The sequence below is a fragment of the Mandrillus leucophaeus genome, unplaced genomic scaffold, assembly GCF_000951045.1.
Source record: "Mandrillus leucophaeus isolate KB7577 unplaced genomic scaffold, Mleu.le_1.0 Scaffold7, whole genome shotgun sequence".
NCBI classification, from domain to species: Eukaryota; Metazoa; Chordata; class Mammalia; order Primates; family Cercopithecidae; genus Mandrillus; species Mandrillus leucophaeus.
This window is the reverse complement of record NW_012107585.1, coordinates 1,081,350-1,101,720: the sequence shown is the minus strand read 5'-3', so window position 1 is coordinate 1,101,720 and position 20,371 is coordinate 1,081,350. Positions and strand designations below refer to the sequence as shown.

The 20,371-nt window shown below is 36.6% G+C and overlaps 1 protein-coding gene across 1 annotated transcript in view; it reads left to right on the top strand.

Annotated features, from left to right (window-relative positions):
• The window catches only part of MED13L (mediator complex subunit 13-like), a 324,163-nt gene that overhangs the window by 31,021 nt on the left and 272,771 nt on the right, over positions 1 to 20,371 (top strand). Inside the window, exon 2 of the mRNA XM_011964393.1 lies at positions 8,210 to 8,447. Coding sequence (XP_011819783.1) covers positions 8,210 to 8,447 — 238 coding nt within the window. The remainder of the gene's footprint in view (positions 1 to 8,209; positions 8,448 to 20,371) is intronic.

The window sequence follows — 20,371 nt, the reverse complement described above, 5'->3', positions numbered from 1 at the left end:
TAGTTTCACCTTCCTGAAGAAGTCTTTACGGACCTGTCATAATCTTGATCGGTTGCCCTCTGCACTGGTGTGTAGTTGGCACCTGGAGTCATCATTTGCTGTGATTTTAGGAATTTATTTTGTTCCCTCTCATGTTAGGTCTGTTTCCTGAATCTTATGACTTCTTGGTTTATTCCCTCCTTTTGGTAAGTACATACCCAGTAGCTGCCTGAGAAATTGTGCTGCTGCTTTTTTTTTTTTCCTTATGTTTAAAAATGCATTTATTATCATATATTTGATAGATAGTTTAGGCTGGTGTAGCCATTTAATATTTAGTTTGGAAATAATTCTTTAGAATTTTGGAGTTATTGCACCTTTGCCTTCTTGCTTGTGGTATTGCTGTTGAGCAGTTAGAAATCCTGATTTCGGATATGTGACCTCTTTTTACTATATGGAAACTTGGAGGATCTTCTGTTAGTGTGCAGTGTGCTGAAAGTTTACAGTGATATGCCTTCCGCGAGTCTCTCTTAATCCATTGTTCTGAGCACGCAGAGAGCTCTTTCAATCTAGAAATTCACGTTCTGTTTTTCTGGGAAATTGTTGTGAATTGTTTTATTGGTCATTTCCTCTTTATTTTGTGTATTTTCTCTTTCTGAAAGTTCTTGTATTTGGATTTCAGCTTCCTTGTATTTGGATTTTCAGCTTTCCCCCATTTTTCATTTTTGCTTCACTTTTGCTTCATTCATTATTTGCTTCACTTTCTAGGAGATTTCCTAAACTGTATCTTCTAAACATTTTACTAAGTTCTATCATTTCTGGAATCATTATTTAAAAATTTCCAAGAGCTTTTAAAAAATTCTCTGCTGAAATAGCATCCTGTTATTTCTAAATGGTTGCACCATTTTATTTTTTTGAGAATATTAATTGTTGGTGTTTTTAAAGTTTTCTTCTCCCAATGTTGTCTTTCCTTCTAGTTGCTTTTTGATTTGTTTTTGTTTCTGTAATTCCTCAGTGGTTTTCCTCAATTATTTAGCAATTCTCGGTTGTATGTTCATGTTTAGGAATGGTGGACTAAGAATCTGCTTGGAATTTCTGAGCATGTGACAGACATTTGCTTAACTGTGCACTTCACTGATCTGAGTGGGCTCTTTAGTTGGGGAATCTCTGATCTCGGTATCTTGAGGTCTTTTCTGTGGAGCTAAGATTTCCCAGAGAAGACTTTTCCAAATTCCTTTCTGAGGAGTGAAGACTGGCTGCTAGTTTTCTGGGTGCTTAGAGGGCAATGGTAGGGAGGGGTGGTCCTTGGCCTTCATTCTATATATTTCACCTAGTGCCCTGTTTTCACTCTGGTTCCCTGCTTTCAGTTTGCCTGTGTCCTCCAGTCCAGGTACCCTCTGTTTACTGTCTCCAGATAATTTATACATTTGCATTTATTTTCTGGGGTGAAGAAGGGGCAGTTGTTCAGCTCTGTGCAGTAGGGAGAGTACCTGGGCATCTGAGTGCCTTTTTCTTTTCTTTTTTTTTAATTTTAATTTTATTTTGAGATTGTCTCACTCTGTTGCCCAGGCTGGAGTACAGTGGTGTGATCATAGCTCACTGCAGCCTCAGCCTGCCAGGCTCAAGAGACCCGCTCACTTTAGCCTCCCTAGTAGCTGGGACTGCAGGCAAGCAGCCCCATGCCTGACTTATTTTTAAATTTTTTGTAGAGTTGAGGTCTCACTGTGTTGCTTAGGCTGGTCTAGAACTTCTGTGCTAAAGTGATCCTCCTGCGGTGGGCCTGCCAAAATGTTGAAATTACAGGCGTGAGCCACTGTGCCCAGCTGAACACCTTTTAAGCAGGCTTTTAACCAATTTTCCTTGTTTAATCTCCTTTCTGCCTTTCAACCCTACTTCCAAAAGGAATCTGTATTTAATTCCTGAGGCTGAGGGGATTCTGTGTCAATTGGGTTGTATCTCTTTCTTCATGTTTAGGATTCAGTTTTCTTAGGTATTGTAAATCTCCTTATCAGAGCATCTGCTAACCTAACCTTCAAAATTTTGATGCTGTATCCTCTCTTGTTCCACCTGCCATTGTAATTATGTCATTTAATGAAATAAAACAATGAAACAAATGTTTTTCTTGGTGTCTTACAGGGGTTTAGGAGAGAGCAAAAGCAGATGTGTATGTTTATTTTGCTGTCTTTACCTGGAGTTGATTAGTTATGTTTTAACAGAAGTTTCTGTTACATGTGACTTTTTTCCTTCCTCTGAGTTGAGAGGTGACTTAATATGTTTACTGTATTGACCTGCTCTACTGGAGTAGTAACCCAATCATAGGAGGAGATGAGGTGGGGCCCACTTGGAATTTCCTAGTGCATGCTTGTCAGCCTCAAATGATCACAGCTGCCTTTTCTACACGCCAGCCTAGAATCCTGCCCAGGATTGATACGTTAAACTAATTGGTTTATACTTTGAGGAATCTTTGAATAGTTTCCTGAAGTGTTGACTATCTTCTGGCAGCTTTTCTGTTCTTGATGGTAGTAAGGGTTCCATCTCATTTACAAGTTGCCTTTATGAGTGGGATGTAATTAGCTTGGGCCAGGAGACTTAAACTCATTTGTAGTATCTAAGTCAACCCTGTCACTTTTTGGTCCTGAATCTGAGGTGTCTTGAGGTAGAGTAGATTTCTAACATCGCTTAGGTAAACGGTTGAAAAACCAGGCCTTAGAACCTAGACCTCCTGATTTCCAGCCAGTGTTCTTTCCATGATACTACACCATGGGTTCATTCTAATCAATGTCTCGATTTTACTGTGTTCGTTAATCACTGAATGTGGTTTTAACTCTGAGGAGCCATATTGCAAGTATATGCTGTTGGTCACAAGGGATCTAGTTGCTATGGGTCACTGTAAATAAATGATCTCATTTCCTACATATTGTGTGTGAAGCATAGGACACTAAGAATCAATATAAATTTTCTTTGAATCACATTTATGTCAGTTAGGAAATGCTTTATCCCTGTTTTGTTGTAATCTATTTAATTAGAACTGTTCGGAACTGATTGTAGTGGTCTTTTGGTTAGGCCAGGGGAGTATCTGCCACTTAACCCATTTACGCCTAGTGTTCCATTATTGGAACACTAAACTTGTGGGAGTTATTTATATCCTACTGCTCAAGGTCATCGCCAAGGTCTGATTTTTCACAAAAAAATTTACATCCTCCCACGTAAATGGGTTAAGTTCAATTTTCTGAGAACCGTGACTACCCTTATATTACATGCCAGCCGTTGCTGAGCAGATTTCCTTCCAGCCTCCCTTGCTATCAGAATAATGATTTTGTTGGTTCGTTATACATATTATCTAAGAATTAGTTTATGTAGATACCATCTTATAGTGGTAACTTGTAAAAGAAGGCATATAATTATCTGAGTGAAATAAAAGTTTATTCTATTCATGGGATGATATGTGGGCACTCTTATACCAGTTTTCTTAATACCTCAGGAAGACTAAAGAAAGATTCATGAACTTTCTTAAATTAGAAAGTATGGCCATGAACTCTAGTCATTGCTAAATTGAGTTGATGACAGTTTCTTTGTACTATTTTATAATCCTCTAGGGCTAATTTTTACCATTTGCCTTACGAAGTAGCATGGCAGAATGGAGAGAATTTATACTTTAAATTCAGTTACAGCTTAAGTCTAGTTTTATTTGGGATCTGCCATTTGCTACCTGTGTGGCACTGGGAGAATTATTCAACCTTTCTGAGTCCTAATTTCTTTAGCTGTCTGTTGTGAAGTTTATAAATTATATAGGAAGTCACTAGTATGGTGCTTGGTATTAGAAATAATATGTGAAAACTCGTATGGTCCCTGGTGTTAAGTAGATGCTTGGTAAATAATGATGGTGGTTATTATACGTAATGTGCATATGGGTTTCCTTCTTTGTATATTTTGATTTCATCGTTTTGGTTCTATATTTTAGAAACCATGTAGTTTAATACTTAGATATAATTAAGGATTGTTTTTTGACAGTGAGAAATAGTTGTGTTTGGGGATAATTTTGAATCTAGAATTATTTTAAAGATTTGCTTTGAAATTTTGAAATCATTAGGTAAAGAATTTTGTGTTTTAGAGATAAACATCAGTCAGAAATTGAGACAGTATGGCTGGGCGCCGTGGCTCACGCCTGTAATCCCAGCACTTTGGGAGGCTAAGGCGAGTGTATCACCTGAGGTCGGGAGTTTGAACCTAGCCTGGCCAACATGGTGAAACCCCGTCTCTACTAAAAATAGAAAAATTAGCTGGGTTTGGTGGCGGGCACCTGTAATCCCATCTGAGGCTGAGGCAGGACAATGACTTGAACCCGGGACGGGGAAGTTGCAGTGAGCCAAGATCACACCCCTTGTCTCCAGCCTGGGAGACAGAGCAAGACTCCATCTCAAAAAAAAAAAAACAAAAAAAAAGAAACCAAAACCAAACAAACAAACAAAAAAAGAACTTGGAGTGCACTTGATTTTTTAACTATAAATACGATCATGGTCTGTGAAGACGTTTTACTCTTAATTGAATAAACATCCATGATGGGATTTTTTTTTTTCTTGGACAAACTATTTCAATATCATTAAGCTGTTTTTTACCAAACATTAATTCAAAATTTAAAGCTAAATCTTCGAACGCCGATTTTATACTTAGTTACCTCTTTTAGGCTTGATTATTGTTACATTTTTCCATGAAGACCAGTATAATGATATTTAGTTTTAACTTTAAAGGAACTGTTTTAGCTGAATTAGGAGGTGTTTAAGTTTGTAGCATTGCTGTTGTGTCACTTGCATTTGTAAGGTAGCACTTGCTAGAACAACTTTGTAAAAAATATAGAGCAGGTGGTAGCAGCTTCCCTTTGCCACTGATAGCATAGATGTACTGATAGGCAGTTAGTGGAAGTACTAGAATTAGGAAACCATTCTCCTAAAACAATGTTAAATAGTTTGTCTGCTCTACTGCCGGATATTACAGGTGAAAGTGTTGTAGTGAGTAAATTACTGTGCATAGATTTTCATGGGGACTGACTCATCTGATGTTTAAAACTCTGATACTAATTTTCTAACCCTTTAAATAAGGTTATTAGTGATTCATATTTATTTATTTAAATAATTTTCTTTTGTGACGCAGCCTCACTCTGTTGCTGGGCTGGAGTGCAGTAGCTTGATTTCGGCTCACTGCAACCTCCGTCTCCTGGGTTCAAGCGATTATCCTGCCTCAGCCTCCCAAATAGCTGGAACTACAGGCGTGCACCACTACACCCCGCTAATTTTTGTATGTTTAGTAGAGACGGGATTTCACCATGTTGGCCAGGATGGTCTCCGTCTCTTGACCTTTGATCCGCCTGCCTTGGCCTCCCAAAATGCTGGGATTACAGGCATGAGCCACTGCGCCTGGCCTGTTGGCGCAGCCTCATCCACAAGGCTCTTAGGCACAGAATACTCTTTAGCTTAGGTGATAAAAGAAGTTAGTCTTCGGCTTACCTTCTTGGATTTCAACTTTTTATTTTTGTTTCCTTCTTTGATGTTTAAAGATTGATGTTAGGGTTTCTGATTAAAATACACACATTGCTTTTATTTGAAGAAACAAAGGAACTTGGCCAGGCACAGTGGTTCACGCCTGTATAATCCCAGCACTTTGGGAGGCTGTGGGTAGATTGCTTGAGGTCAGGAGTTCGAGACCAGCCTGGCCAACATGGTGAAACCCCGTTTCTACTAAAAATACAAAAATTAGCTGGGTGTGGTGGTGCACGCCTGTAATCCCAGCTACTCAGGAGGCTGAGGCACGAGAATTGTTTGAACCTGGGAGGCCGAGATTGTGCTACTGTACTCCAGCCTGGGTGATACAGCGAGGCTCCATCTCAAAAAAAAAAAAAGAACTTGTAAGATAGAAAAATGGACAAAGTGTATGAACAGACAACTCAAAGTGAAAGAAATAGTACTACTACTACTGGTATAATGAAAATATCATTTACAGTTTTTGCTATGTCCCAGACACTGTCTTAAGTGCTTCATATGTATACTGACTCATTGAACCAATGAATTAGTACAGAGCTGGGACCCAAACCCAGGAAGGGTGGCCCCATCTGATCAAAGATGTGATACCACATACTGATTTCCTCCTAGCAGAACAAGGGCTACCTATTAATAGAAGTACATACCCTTCTATTCAATTGGCAGATATTTTAAAAGACATGCAGTTTGGGAGGTGGCTGTTTGTATTGGGGAGACTGTTAACTGAATAGTAATGCGGTGGCATTCATCATGAGTCTTGATATATTCATATTCTTTGGTAATTCAGTATTAAGCAATCTCTTTAAAGGAAATAATCAGGAAAATAACAGTGGTCAAGGATGTTAACCAATTATAGTAATTACAATAGTGGAAATAAAATGGAAGATTGTCCAGTTGTTATGGAATGGTTAAATTATATTTTTTACAATGAATAGAATATTATGCAAACATTAAAAGTGTGTTTTGAAGAATAATTAGTAATATATAAAAATAAGTGAAAAAATAAGATATAAATCATCCAATATGGTTCCAACTTTAAAGTGTATATGTACAGAAAAAGAGGAAGGACATATACAGTAGGATGCTAATGATTATTATACCGTGATTATGATGTATTACTTCTGAACTTCTTACATTGGCCATGTATTGCTTTTATATTTAGAGGAAACTAAGTAACATACAGGGAAACCCTAAACGATGCCAGTGCCGGCTTTTTACTTAAACATATTCATTAAAAATTTAGATTTGCATATCTCAGTGTAAAATATAAGTTACTGAATTTTAGGTATTTTTAGTTTGTATATTTTTGTAACTTTTTTGAAGCAAAATCTTTTTTTTTTTTTTTTTAATTTTTGAAACAGAGTCTCGCTCTGTCACCCAGGCTGGAGTGCTGTGGCGCGATCTCAGCTCACTGCAACCTCCACCTCCCGAGTTCAGGCGATTCTCGTGCCTCAGCCTCCTGAGTAGCTGGGATTACAGGCATGCGCCACCATGCCCGGCTAATTTTTGTATTTTTAGTAGAGACGGGGTTTCACCATGTTGGTCAGGCTGTTCTCAAACTCCTGACCTTGTGATCTGCCCGCCTAGGCCTCCCAAAGTGCTGGGATTACAGGCATGATCCACTGTGCTCGACCTGAAGCAAAACCTTTTTAATTTGGATTAAATGAAAGGTGATTTTTCCTTTTCTTAAATGTGGTCATTATAGTGATTGATTGCTTTAGCACTTTTAGTGTGTTTCAGTTATGTTAGTAGAAGATATGGCTGTTTTCTACTGAGTGGTACTTGTTTTTTTTGTAAACAACTTGCTAACGAAAATAATTGACCTTGTGAGGAAGGAGATGCATGAGTAAGGATTCAATGCAAGGACCTCCTGGGCTGTTTGGTACAGAATTAAATTGCGAATCTGTTTTACTAGTAGTTTTCAATATATAGTTGTACTTTTTAACTATTTCGCTTTCGCTTGTGTTCACTCTTTGAAGTTTAGCTCTTAAAGATTTAAGAAATCTTGAAATGTAAACATATGTAATAGAACAAAGATACAGTATCTGTTCTCTGCTTGTTGTAATGTGTGTAAAAAATAAAAGACCAAACTACATTAGGGAATTGTTACAGAAGCAAAGCTTTTCTGTTTGCTGCATGTTAAAAAACATGAATAAATTTCTGATAACTTTGCATCAGTTTTCTTAATTGCTTCTACCTAAATAGACCTGGTGTTCATGATGAAACACTCTCATGCTTCATGCTAACTGCTTCCCTAATTAAAAAAGGATTGAAACTGTAGCTTGTGGATGGGAAGAAATTATTTGAAAGAAATCATTTCATTTATACAAACTTATTTTTAAAATCTTACTTGATTTCTAAATATAATTTGTGAGTTGAGTATTGAATAACATAGAGAGTAGTTTTCTATATAGGGACTTTTTAGTAAATGTTTAGACAAATGATTCAACAGGAAATAGTGATTATCAGCTTGTTTTATGTTAGTATTTAATGTAAAGAACTATGTAGAAATCTTGATAGAAATTAACTGTCTCCCACCTTAAAATTTGAGAAGATTTGACATACGTTCTTCACTGGGAGGAATCTTATGAAGTTTCATGTAAATATTTATTTTAGCACAATTGCTTTTCTGTATGGAAGACTGTTTTTGGTGGTCTGTAAGTAAAAAGAGAAAACGATTACAATTTTTTGTCTTTTTCCAGGCTGAACTCACGGGAATCAAATGGCGTAGGTACAATTTTGGAGGGCATGGGGACTGTGGACCCATAATTTCAGCCCCAGCCCAAGATGATCCAATTCTGTTAAGTTTCATCCGCTGTCTGCAAGCTAACCTGCTTTGTGTATGGCGTCGTGATGTCAAACCAGATTGCAAAGAGTTATGGATATTCTGGTGGGGAGATGAACCCAACCTAGTGGGTGTAATCCATCATGAACTGCAGGGTAAGGTTTCTGTTTTTCTCTTAAAAATTATTTGCATCATATTTTTTTGAACATTGGTAAATTTCAAACAGATTATTAAGACTTGTCTAAAAGCAAGATTTTAAGTGTTTCATGGATATCTCTCTCAAAAGGAACATTCTCACCCCTCTTCCTCCTATCCCTGTTTTTTTTTCCTAACTCTTGTCCTTTTCCAGTTATGCTGAGAATCAGAACCTTGTGAACCACTGCTTAAATTAAATGAGAGTATTGTGTCTCCTGGGTGTGGTGGGGTGGAAACCAGGCTAAGATCCACTGTTTTTAAATGATAGTGAATTGTGAGTAACTAACAAGACAGTGAATTGAACAGTTATTGCTTTTTTCCTTGTACTGTGGTTGTTATGGTTCATTGCCAGCTGAACTGTTTGGTGGAAAATTGGAGAGATACAGAAATTTAGTTTTGAGCCTAATTGGACAAAATTGTGAGATTACATTGAATAGTATTTTGAGGAAAGATGAATATATGCGATCTGGTCTGAATTTGGTGTCGCAAATTTTCTCTTGTTTTTATTTCTGCTTTTCATGTAATTTGGTGATTCCAGGAAACATTGGCTCCAGTGTTGCCTGATTTTTAGCTTCAGATTGCATCTGATATCTGGAAACTGAATTAATATAAGAATTTCATTTTTCTAAGCTGCTTTATATATTTACCACAGTTTTATAAGCAGGAAATTTTATCAGTTGTCTTTGAATTTCTGGTAAAAATTTTTACCTTTCTAAGTGTTTCTATTTAGTATGCCAAGGGATTTTCTAAAGCAAGACTAATTCTAATCTTCAGTTAGTGTATTAACTCTTTTTGACTTAGTCTCCTAGAGCCAACTTTTATTATCTCCAAACTATATTGTGTTAATCTGTGGCTGAAAAATTTCAGATCGTGTTTGAAATGTTCTGTTACTTGATGTTTTTAATTTTTTTTTTTTTTAAAGGAAGGAGTAAAGCTAACTTTAATGTATTTTCGAGGCTCTGTTCTAAAGCTTTTACATTTGCCTAAAGGATTTCCTGCCAACTTTTGCTTGACACCTTGCTGGTTTTTCTTGGCAACCATTTTTTATCTGTGATATCTCCTGCCACAGCAGCCAGAGGGCGGTAAACCACAATGGACTAATTGAGCTGTTTACTTTATGGTCCATTTGTCTGTTCAGCTCAGACCTTTATTCTGGTGTTTTTTAGGGTATTTGGTTTATAAATATAAGAACCCATTCTAGGTGACCTTGCTTGCTTAGCTGGGTAATCAGCAAAATCCCAGAACTTAATGTTCATCCCAAAGCCTGTTTTATGTAGTTAGCAGTTAACTTAGGTAAAATTAGAGTTTCAGAACATCTGGATTCTGTTTATCAGAATTTTAAAAATAAGATGTCGCCTAGAAGATAATCACAACATTTTTGTTTGTCCATTAAAATATGGAAACATATTTTTAACTTTTTCCCATGTAGTAGAGACGTATAAAGCTTTTTAAAAAAGTGTCTTTCTTATTTTTCATGATTGTTTCTGACTGTCATCTTCTGTTTCTCTGTATTAATCTCTTACATTTTAGCTTTTTGGTCTGCTCTTTGTTAGGGTGGTACATGTCATTTTGCAATGATGAGGAAACCAAACCCAACTGCTAATTAGGCTTATTTAATTGATACCATAGAATAAAATTATTTATGTATGCCAACAAAGAAAATTGTCAGTGTTCTTAGAAATAGCTTATGAAATTATTGTTATTTTTCATGGGCTTTGTTACTGAGTTAACAAAGGGATAGGGCATTTAAATTTTGGTATAGTTGCTTTAGATTGCATGTGTAGATTAATATCTTCAGTATTTTTTGATAAAGAGTTAAGCAAAGATTGAATTATTTTTAGATTTTTAAAAAATTCCAGAAGCGCTACATTTAAATTAGAAAATTAAGAAAACATAGAATCATCATATGGAGAGAACAAAGAAATAAAAATACTGAAGTCTGAGAGAGTTTTAGATGTTTTATGTGTAAATGAAATTGGCACCATACAGTTTTTCTAATTTTCTAATGTAGTATTGTGAACATTTTCTCTTGAGAATGATTACTTTTCTTTTAAGTTTGAAAGTGGTATAAGCTGTTTATATTTTGTATTCTACTGGGAAAGTATTACACTAATGGAATAATTATAACTTCATTGACTGTGTCTGCTCTTTTTAATATGAGTTTTGAGCAAGTTTTTAGATCCATTTATATGAAGTGTCCATTTTTGTAGGTAAAAGTAGTTGAAGAAGGTAATACATGGTTCAACCTAATAACAGAACATATCTAGCCTTAATTAGAAAAATAAGTGTCATAAAGACAACTTTGTTTCAAATAAGGGGAAATGTGATAGCAGTCATGAAAAACTGAAGGATACAAAGAGAATATTTTAATTGGTAGCCATACAAACTGGGGATATTTTAGAATCTATTTCATTCTCTAATACAGTTGAGTCATTTTATTTTGGATAAAATAAATTACAGGCTGGGCATGGTGGCTCATGCTGGTTATCCCAACACTTTGGGAGGTTGAGGGGGCCTGATTGCTTGAGGCCAGGAATTCGAGACCAGCCTGACTAACATGGTGAAACCCTGTGTTTACAAAAAATACAAAAAAAAATTAGCCAGGTACGGTGACCTGCGCCTGTAATCCCAGCTACTCAGGTGAGTGAGGCTGGAGGATCACTTAAACCCAGGAGCCCAAGGTTGCAGTGAGCAGAGATCATGCCACTGTACTCCATCCTGGGCAACAGCGAGACCCTGTCTCAAAAAAATAGAATAAATAAATAGTAGCAGAATCCTGCTAGCAGGCTTCAGTGTTAAGCATGAGATTACTATTATTTGTAACATTTTTTAAATAGGGACATTTTACGTTTCTTACATTGCTTCTTAGTTATGTTATTTGGCATTTCCTGGCTGGTCACGGTGGCTCATGCCTGTAATTCCTGCACTTTGGGAGGCCTAGGCAGGAGGATCACCTGAGTTCAGGAGTTGGAGACCAGCCTGGCCAACATAGTGAAACCCCCTCTCTAGTAAAAATAAACAAAAATTATCTGGGCATGGTGGTGGGTGCCTGTAAATCCCAGCTACTGGGAGGCTGAGACAGGACAATCGCTGGAAACCGGGAGGCAGAGGTTACGGTGAGCTGAGATCATGCCACAGCACTCATGCTAGGCAACACAGCAAGACTCCATCTCAATAAATAAATAAATAAATAAATAGTAGCAGAATCCTGTTAGCCAGCTTAAATTAAGCATGGCATTACCGTTATTTGTAACTTTTTAAAATAGGGACATTTTACTGTTTCTTAAATTGCTTTTTAGTTATGTTATTTGGCATTTCCCTTTGTCTTCATAGTGTATTCCAAGAAGTGTCCTACCAAGAAACCTCACAGTGAGATACAATACCAAAGCAACCATCTTGCATTTAAATGTATAAAGTACCCCATAAAATGAGAATAATCCTACAGGGTACACACACAAGTTAGTTTTATGATATACTTTTTGTTTAATTGCTTGAAATATCTGTGAAATAGTCTGAGAGAAGACTATAACACGTTTATAGTCTGTCCTTGTCACTTGAATAAACACTTCTGCGCTCTTGTCTGGGGAATTGCTAATATGTATGGTGTAGTGATTCAGAGCATGGACTCCGGATTGCTTGGGTTTGAATGCTTGCATGATCACTAGCTGTGTATTCTTAATCTAATTATTTAACTTAAACTGTGCCTCAGTTTTCTCACTGTGAATTAGGTTATGAGGTTAAGAAAAATTAAAAGTACTTAGAGCAGCATATATAGCAGTTAATCTATAATTGGGTTTTTTTTTTTTTTTTTTTTGAGACAGAGGCTCGCTCTGTCGCCCAGGCTGGAGTGCAGTGGCCGGATCTCAGCTCACTGCAAGCTCCGCCTCCCGGGTTCACGCCATTCTCCTGCCTCAGCCTCCCGAGTAGCTGGGACTACAGGCGCCCGCCACCTCGCTCGTTTTTAGTAGAGACGGGGTTTCACCGTGCTCGCCAGGATGGTCTCGATCTCCTGACCTTGTGATCCGCCCGTCTCGGCCTCCCAAAGTGCTGGGTTTACAGGCTTGAGTCACCGCGCCTGGCCAGTTAATCTATAATTGTAACTATTGCTACTGCTACTGTGCAAAGACCTATAGGCTGCGAATGAATTGTGGCAAGAACAGGTTACCTGGGTCTTAGGGTAGGAGTGAAATAGTCTCCCCTCTAAAAGGCTGAGTTCGTTGGTCATAGTGTGGAGTACACAGAACCAAGGATAAGAAATCTGGACTTAATTTGATAGATTTTGAGGAGTTAAAGGTTTCTGATCAGGAAAGAGATACAATTAGGAAGATTAATTTAGTAATATACAGGATTAATGTGTATAGGGAAACCATAACATTGTGATTTTAAAATTCTAAATTAGAATATAAACTTAAATATTATGTTCAGGATACAGATTTATTTAAATTAAAAATACTAATGATTATATACTATAATTCATATTAATAGTCTTTAACACTTTTATTATACCTTTGCTGTTTTGGCTTGACTAAATTCTATATTTTAATTTAAGTTTTAGAGATTAATACAGTGTGCTGAATGGACTTCTCCTCATCTACCAAACAAATACTTCTTACCTTTTTTTTTTTTATTTCTTTAGACGGAGTCTTGCTCTGTTGCCCAGGCTGGAGTGCAGTGTGCAATCTTGGCTCACTGCAACCTCTGCCTTCCAGGTTCAAGCAATTCTCCTGCCTCAACCTCCTGAGTAGCTGAGATTGCAGGTGTGTGCCACCACGCCCAGATAATTTTTGTATTTTTAGTAGAGATGGAGTTTCACCATGTTGGCCAGGCATCTCAAACTCCTGACCGCAAGCGATCCGCCCGCCTCAGCCTCCCAAAGTGCTGGGATTACAGGTGTGAGCCACCGCACCTGGCAACAAATACTTTTTAAATAAACACAATATTCTGGCCAATTCACTGCCTGTTAGTTAGTGGTGGGAAACACATGCAATCTGGAAAACCCAAAATAGTACAGAGAGCAAGCACAGAACTGCTGATTGCTTGCCCCAAAGCATTACAGATCTCTGTTCCAGAAGAAGTATCAGATTCAGCCTAGTATGTGCTTAAGAATGTTTGTTGAATCAGTTAATGAAACCTATTTTATGAGGTTCTAATGTAGTGCAGTATTGCACTTCCAGAAGATTGACTTATAATCAAATTGTGAAAATTTTTAATGATTTGATAATGTGAGGATATTGAAGCCTAGTTAAAATAAGGCATATTATTTCTAGTTTTAATTCCCAAGGGGTTAGAAATAGCCAATTTTTTTGGTATATTTTCTACCAAAAATATTTAGCACTAAATATGGACTGTCTACAATTTTAAAATTTGTGTTGTCTCTATTTTTGATTATTAGACAAATATAAATTAAGAATACATCTGTACAACTCTAAAAATGATCATCCCTATAACAGTATCAGAAGTCTTCTCAGTTGGTTTTATTGTCAGTGCATGGGTAGATTGGCAGTTATTACCATTTGCTGTGAATTTAGAGACATAAATATAGCTTTTTCTGTTTTTGAGAGTGCTGCCACCTATGCCAGGAGGTGTGGGCGATTGTAAAAACATTAGACATAAGAGAGCCTGGAAAAATGGATCTGTTTTCTGACAGTGACCACTGCGTAAGATAATTTAAGGTACTAGTACTATTGTTTATTGAACTGATTGCAACTGGGCATTTTGTAGGAGTGTGGGAAGGCTGAATTTTTTTAGTTTTATAATCTGTATCTATAGATTACAGTCTACAATTCCAAATGGTGGGATTGATAAAACCTTTGTTTAGATAACTCCAAGCAAGAACCTAACTTCTCCACTCCTCCTAGCTTTTTATTTTTAAATAAATATATTTGCACACTTATATGCATATGCCTGTTTTGCCACATAAACTATTTGAAGGTAGTTTTCAGACTTCATGGACCTTTGCCCCTAAATACTTCAGCATTGAAGTGAAACACTTTCTTACATAACCAGAGCACTTTTGTCGTGCTCAATAAATTTAATGTCAATATAATTAAATTATCTAATATTCAGTCCCTATTCAAATTCCCCAGTTGTCCCAGCAATACCTTTTGTAGTTTTCTCTCTTTGATGCAGAATACAATCAGGATCACACATTTTTAGATGGCCTCTCATTTAGAATATTCCTGAAGTTGTCTTGGGAATCAATGATATTGATGTTGTTTGAAGGGAGCAGTTTAGTTGTCCTGTAAAATATTCCACATTTTGAATTTGTCTAATTGTTTTCTTACAGTTAGAGTCAGGATAAACATTCTCGACAAGAATATTGAGTAGATGATGTGTACTTTCCATGGCATCACATCAGAAACATGTCATGTCAGTTTGTCTCAATATTGATGGTACTGAGCTTGATCACTTGATTAAGGTAGTGTCTGCCAGATTTCTCCAGTGTAAAGATATCCTTTCCTTTTGTAATTGTTAAGTAAATTTGGGATGAAACTTGGAGATTGTGTGAATATCTCTTTCCTCAAAAGAGCCTAATTTTGAGCCTGTTTAAACCAACTGAAAACTTCCGGAATCACCTGCTTTTAGAAAATCAGTTGAAATCAGATGAAGACTGCATTCTTAAGTCACAGCAGAGTTCAAGAGGAGAAGAGAATAAAAATATTGAAGATATGCCAAAGGCAAATTATAATGGCAGTGTCACGCTCTGAAAATGAATAGCCCCTGTTGCTTAGCATACCTAAAAAGAGAAGTGTTGACATTGAATTTTCCAAAATCATAGACAATAAAGTATGTAGGAATATATTACTGTGTATCTTAGAGTCTGTGAACTTTCAATTGATTTTTGATGGTTTCTGGTTATCCTTAACTAAATGGTAAAAATAATTTCATCAATATTAGATATGAATTTATCAGTTGAAATTAAAAAGTTGCTTTCTGTAAAAATAATGACTATTTTAGATATAAAATTGACAGGAGTGAAATTATCTCTTGGTAAAATGTCATTCATTTTGAAAATTTCTTTCAAGGAGAAAATCTGATCTTTGACTCATTTTCACTCTGTTTTTATATCTTTTTTCTTTAATGGTGTTGAATTTGTGAGTCATTGAAATTAATCACTGACTGAATTGGAAAGGAGTCATATTAATAGTACTTTGATTTATTTATTTTTCAAGTGTAGAATTCTGGTGATTTTGATAACAGGAATGATACCATTTTACAACAGCATTGTAGATTTGTAGTGTTTTAGATTGGTATCACAGTGCAGCTGAAAAGTAAGTTTCACTTTACTTTTTTGTTGTTGTTGAGATGGAGCCTCACTTTGTTGCCCAGGCTGGAGTGCAGTGGTGTTATCTCGGCTCATGGCAGCCTCCGCCTCCCTGGTTCAAGTGGTTCTCCTGCCTCAGCCTCCCAAGTAGCTGGGACTATAAGTGCTTGTCACCATGCACAGCTAATTTTTTGTATTTTTTTTTTGAGTAGGGCTGCATGTTGGCCAGGCTAGTCTTGAACTCCTGACCTCAAGTGATCCTCCTGCCTTGGCCTCCCAAAGTGCTGGGATTACAGGTGTGAGCCATCATGCTCAGCTACTTTACCTTTCATATTTGTCATTATTTTGTGGATAATAGTGAAAAACATATTTGAATTTCATGAGAAACAAGTACTTTCAGGACAAACACATATCCAGTGGTAAATGGTCCTAGGTCTAAGTAGTTTATAAAATATACTTTTATTTTTCTTGGATCTGAATTATTCAAGTTTTGATGTAAATTTCCTGATTCTTTTAATAATTATATTACTGTTCTGTTTTTCTGTTGTATTTGAAAGAATGAGTTTGCCAAAGCTATAAAGTCCTAAGTTTTTCATTGTGTGATGGTTATCTGAATGGTTCTAGTGCCTACTTATTAAATGTTAGACTTAATATGTAATTATATACTTTAAAGAAAAAATAGCATACTCATTAAGACTTTGGTAAATAATACATTCATATTGTAGAATTATGGTAAGATAATCTCAGTTCTTTCAGACAAAGAATTGAAAAAGATCTAGTGAATTAGATAAAATTATTAAGGTAAATATGCTTGAAATTGAGAGAACAAGCTAAGTCTAACTTTTGAGTGTAAGTAAAATGGATGTGTTACCACAGGCAACTTATTGAACCATGTAATTAGTTTTTTTCTATGAAAAATGAGACATTTATACTGAGATTGTGGTGAAATAGCATGTAAAGGGCTTATGTTCTAATGATGTGAAAATTAAGCAATTGGTAAGAAAAATTATAATTTTCAGTTCGTTGGGAAGTATAGTTATTATGATCTACCTAACGTTTTGTGTTGATATGAAATCACCTACTTATATAAAGTAAACCTGAGTAAAATCCCCTTAAATGAGGTGTTAGAGTCACCATTGGAACAAATACGGTTGAAAATTGTCTTAACACTAGATTAACTGTTATTTGCTATATTATATTCTTTTTTTAAATGTGAGTAATTTTTATGATTAATACATCGTGTCTTGTAGGTAAGTGTTTAGTCTAACATTTTTAAGTGTAGCCATGTTTGATCCCCCCCTCACCGTTTCTGTATATTTTATTTCAAAAGCTTGTACTTTCTTAGAAAACCTTAAGATTTAGAAGAGGTTGTTGTGGCCTGGTGCGATGGCTCATGCCTGTAATCCCAGCACTTTGGGAGGCTGAGGAGGGAGGATCACTTGAGTCCAGAACTTTGAGACCAGCCTGGGAAACATAGTGAGATCCCATCTCTGTTAAAAAAAAAAATTAAAAAAAAAAGAGATTGTTGAACATTAAGATGGCGTAGTGATACAGGTAAAGGGTGTTTTTTTTTCTTAGTAAAATATTTTCTTAGTTTTATTTCTTAGGGAAGGTGAGGTAAGAATCTGAATGTGGAAAATCGAAGAAAAGGTTTAAATATTGGTAGAATTTAGGGCCTAAATAATTCAAGAAAGAGTTACATTTTAGAACATTAAAATTCAGTGGAGTACAGCTACACATTTATAGAGAATAACACCTTCTGCTTATGAACAAATTCACTGTTGACGTGTATAAATGGCATTAGGTTGGTCGTACTATTCACATTATTTTATATAGGGGATGAAATAAAAATTCCCTAAAATAAAACTAGGGTTTTCTTAGGAAGGAGGAAGTGGGGAATGGATCTTGGTGGTCAGGAACGAGTGTCCTCTTCTGCAGTGGGACCCTGTCTCTGCAGAAAATAAAAACAGTAGTTGGGCATGGTTGTTGTTCGCCTTGTAGTTCCAGCTACTTGGGAGGCTGAGGCAGGAGGATTACTTGAGCCCAAGTGTTCAGGGTTACAGTGAGCTGTGATAGTGCCACTGCAGTCCGACCTGAGTGACACAGTAGTAAGAGCCTGTCTCTAGAAAAGAAAAAAATAAAGAAAACTTGTTGTTTAGTGTAGCCACCTCATTAATGATCTTAGCAAGATATTCTGCATGGAGAAGCTGCAGCTTCTCCATCAGCATTTGCTGCTTCTCCTTGTGCCTTTATGTAATGGAAATGGAATCTTTCCTTAATCCTCATGAACCAACTTCTGCTAGCTCCCAGGTTTGCTTCCTCACCTCTCTCAGTCTTGGTAGAATTGAAGAGAGTTTGTGCCTTGTTCTGGATTAGGCTTTGACAATTAGGCTTTGACAATTAAGGGAATATTGTGGCTGGTGTGATCTTTCAGATCATCCAGACTTTCTCCATATCAACAATAAGCCTGTTTCACTTTCTGATCATTCATGTGTTCGCTGGAGTAGCACTTGTAATTTCCTTCAAGATTTTTTTTTTTTTTTTTTTTTCCCATTCACAACTTGGCTTCTTGGCACAAAAGCACTAGCTTTCAGCCTATCTTGGCTTTCGACATGACTTCTTCACTAAGCTTAATCATTTCTCACTTTTGATATAAAGTAAGAGATGGGCAGTTCTTCCTTTTCCCTTGAACATTTCGTGACCGTTGTAGGGTTATTAATTGGCCTAATTTTAATATTGTTTCTAGCAAATAGGCTTGAGAAGAATAAGAGAGATGGGAAAGAGCCAGTCCTGGAGCAGTCAGAACACATACAATAGTGATCAGTTGGTTTAGTTCGCTGTTTTATACGGGTGTGGTTTGTGGTGCCCCTGAACAATATAATAGTAATATCAAAGATCACTGATCACAGATCCACCATAACAGATGTTATAATAATGAAAATGTTTGAAATATTGCAAGAATTACCAAAATGTGTCAGAGACACAAGAATTGAGCACATGCTTTTTGAAAAATGGCACCAATAGGCTTGCTCACCACAGGGTTGCTACACACCTTACATTTGTAAAAAGTGCACCATCTGTGAAGCAAAATAATGTGAAGTGCAATGAAATGAGATATTCCTGTATCTTACTGAGGTAGTTGATAAGCTGGAATTACATATCTGCTATCTTTCCCCATTATTTTTTCTTTGTAGATATCTGTTGTCGTAGCCCAGATACTGAAAAATCAGAGACACATAGCAAAAGAATGGGAAAACTATTGGTGAAGCAGGAGGCTACCTTTGAGTTGTTTTATGGTCTCTGGATCTGCTTAAAGTATAATAGACTAAACTGATATATAGATCTCTGTGCTTAACTTTCTGTGAATAATTGTTTGAAAATGTAATTACAGATGGTTTCCACTTGGTATTGTTTTACGGTGGCTGAGCAAATGGAAATTAAAACTTGATATACTCAGCCATAAGTATCTTTAGGCCTAAGGTTAAAAAAAATTAATGGTAGAAATAACAAATTTTTTTTCCTCTTAAAAAATCCAGATACTGTAGACATCTGTTGTTGTTTTTTTTTTTGAGATGGAATCTCACTCTGTTGCCCAGGCTGGAGTGTGGTGGTACAATCTCTGCTCACTGCAACTTCTGCCTCTGGAGTTCAAGCCATTCCCCTGCCTCAGCCTCCCAAGTAGCTGGGATTAAAGATGCGTGCCACCATGCCCGGCTAATTTTTGTATTTTTAGTAGAAATGGGGGTTTCACCATGTTGGCCAGGCTGGTCTCGAACTCCTGACCTCAAGTGATCTGCCCTCCTGGGCCTCCCAGAGTGTTGAGGTTATAGGCGTGAGCCACCGCTCCTGGCCGAAATCTGTTTTAAGTACTAGAACATCATGAAATTGGATTCTGTTGCTTTAAGCATTTCATGACTGAGCTGCTGTCTGGATGCTACCTGAAGAGATTCTCATTGAATATCATTATGGCTAGCAAGTGTTCCATAATTTTCTTTAAGCTCCATCTGTGTAAATATTTTTGAACAATTTTCCACAAGTAGAGGGCCACATACCTATTTCTTAAAAACCCGACGTTGATAAAATGCACTCTTTGTATAATTGGGTCTTGTTTTGATCCTGGCACTTTCATATTGGGATTTGGCAGTGAGTTCAACAGAATAAGCATTATCCTCTTGAGGCCCATCTAGGATTGAACTAAAGGGCTTCTACAATATCCACATGATCATACAATTAGTTCTCTCTCTCCCTCTCCTTTTTTTGTGCTGTGATAGTGTAACTGAATATGAGCTGGTTGCCAGGGTATTGTGGTAGAATAATACCCTGCAGTTTGTAGTTAATCACGTAGCAGAACTGGCTTGATTTAAAAAAAAAAAAAAAAAAAAAAGAATAAGATAAAAATTAGATAAAGATGAAGTGGCTTTGTGTTGAAAAAGATTGTATGTGTATGATGGTAAAAGGAAGGTTAGAGTGTTCATAAATCTGTCGTTGTTAGTCTTTTCCTCATATTTATATAATGTCTTGCAAAATATTTTCCTTTTTAAAAATTTTATTTTTGACTTTGCTAGCACTTGGGGGACTTAAGTAAGACTTTTGCTAATCTTGAAGGCTTTCTGACACAAG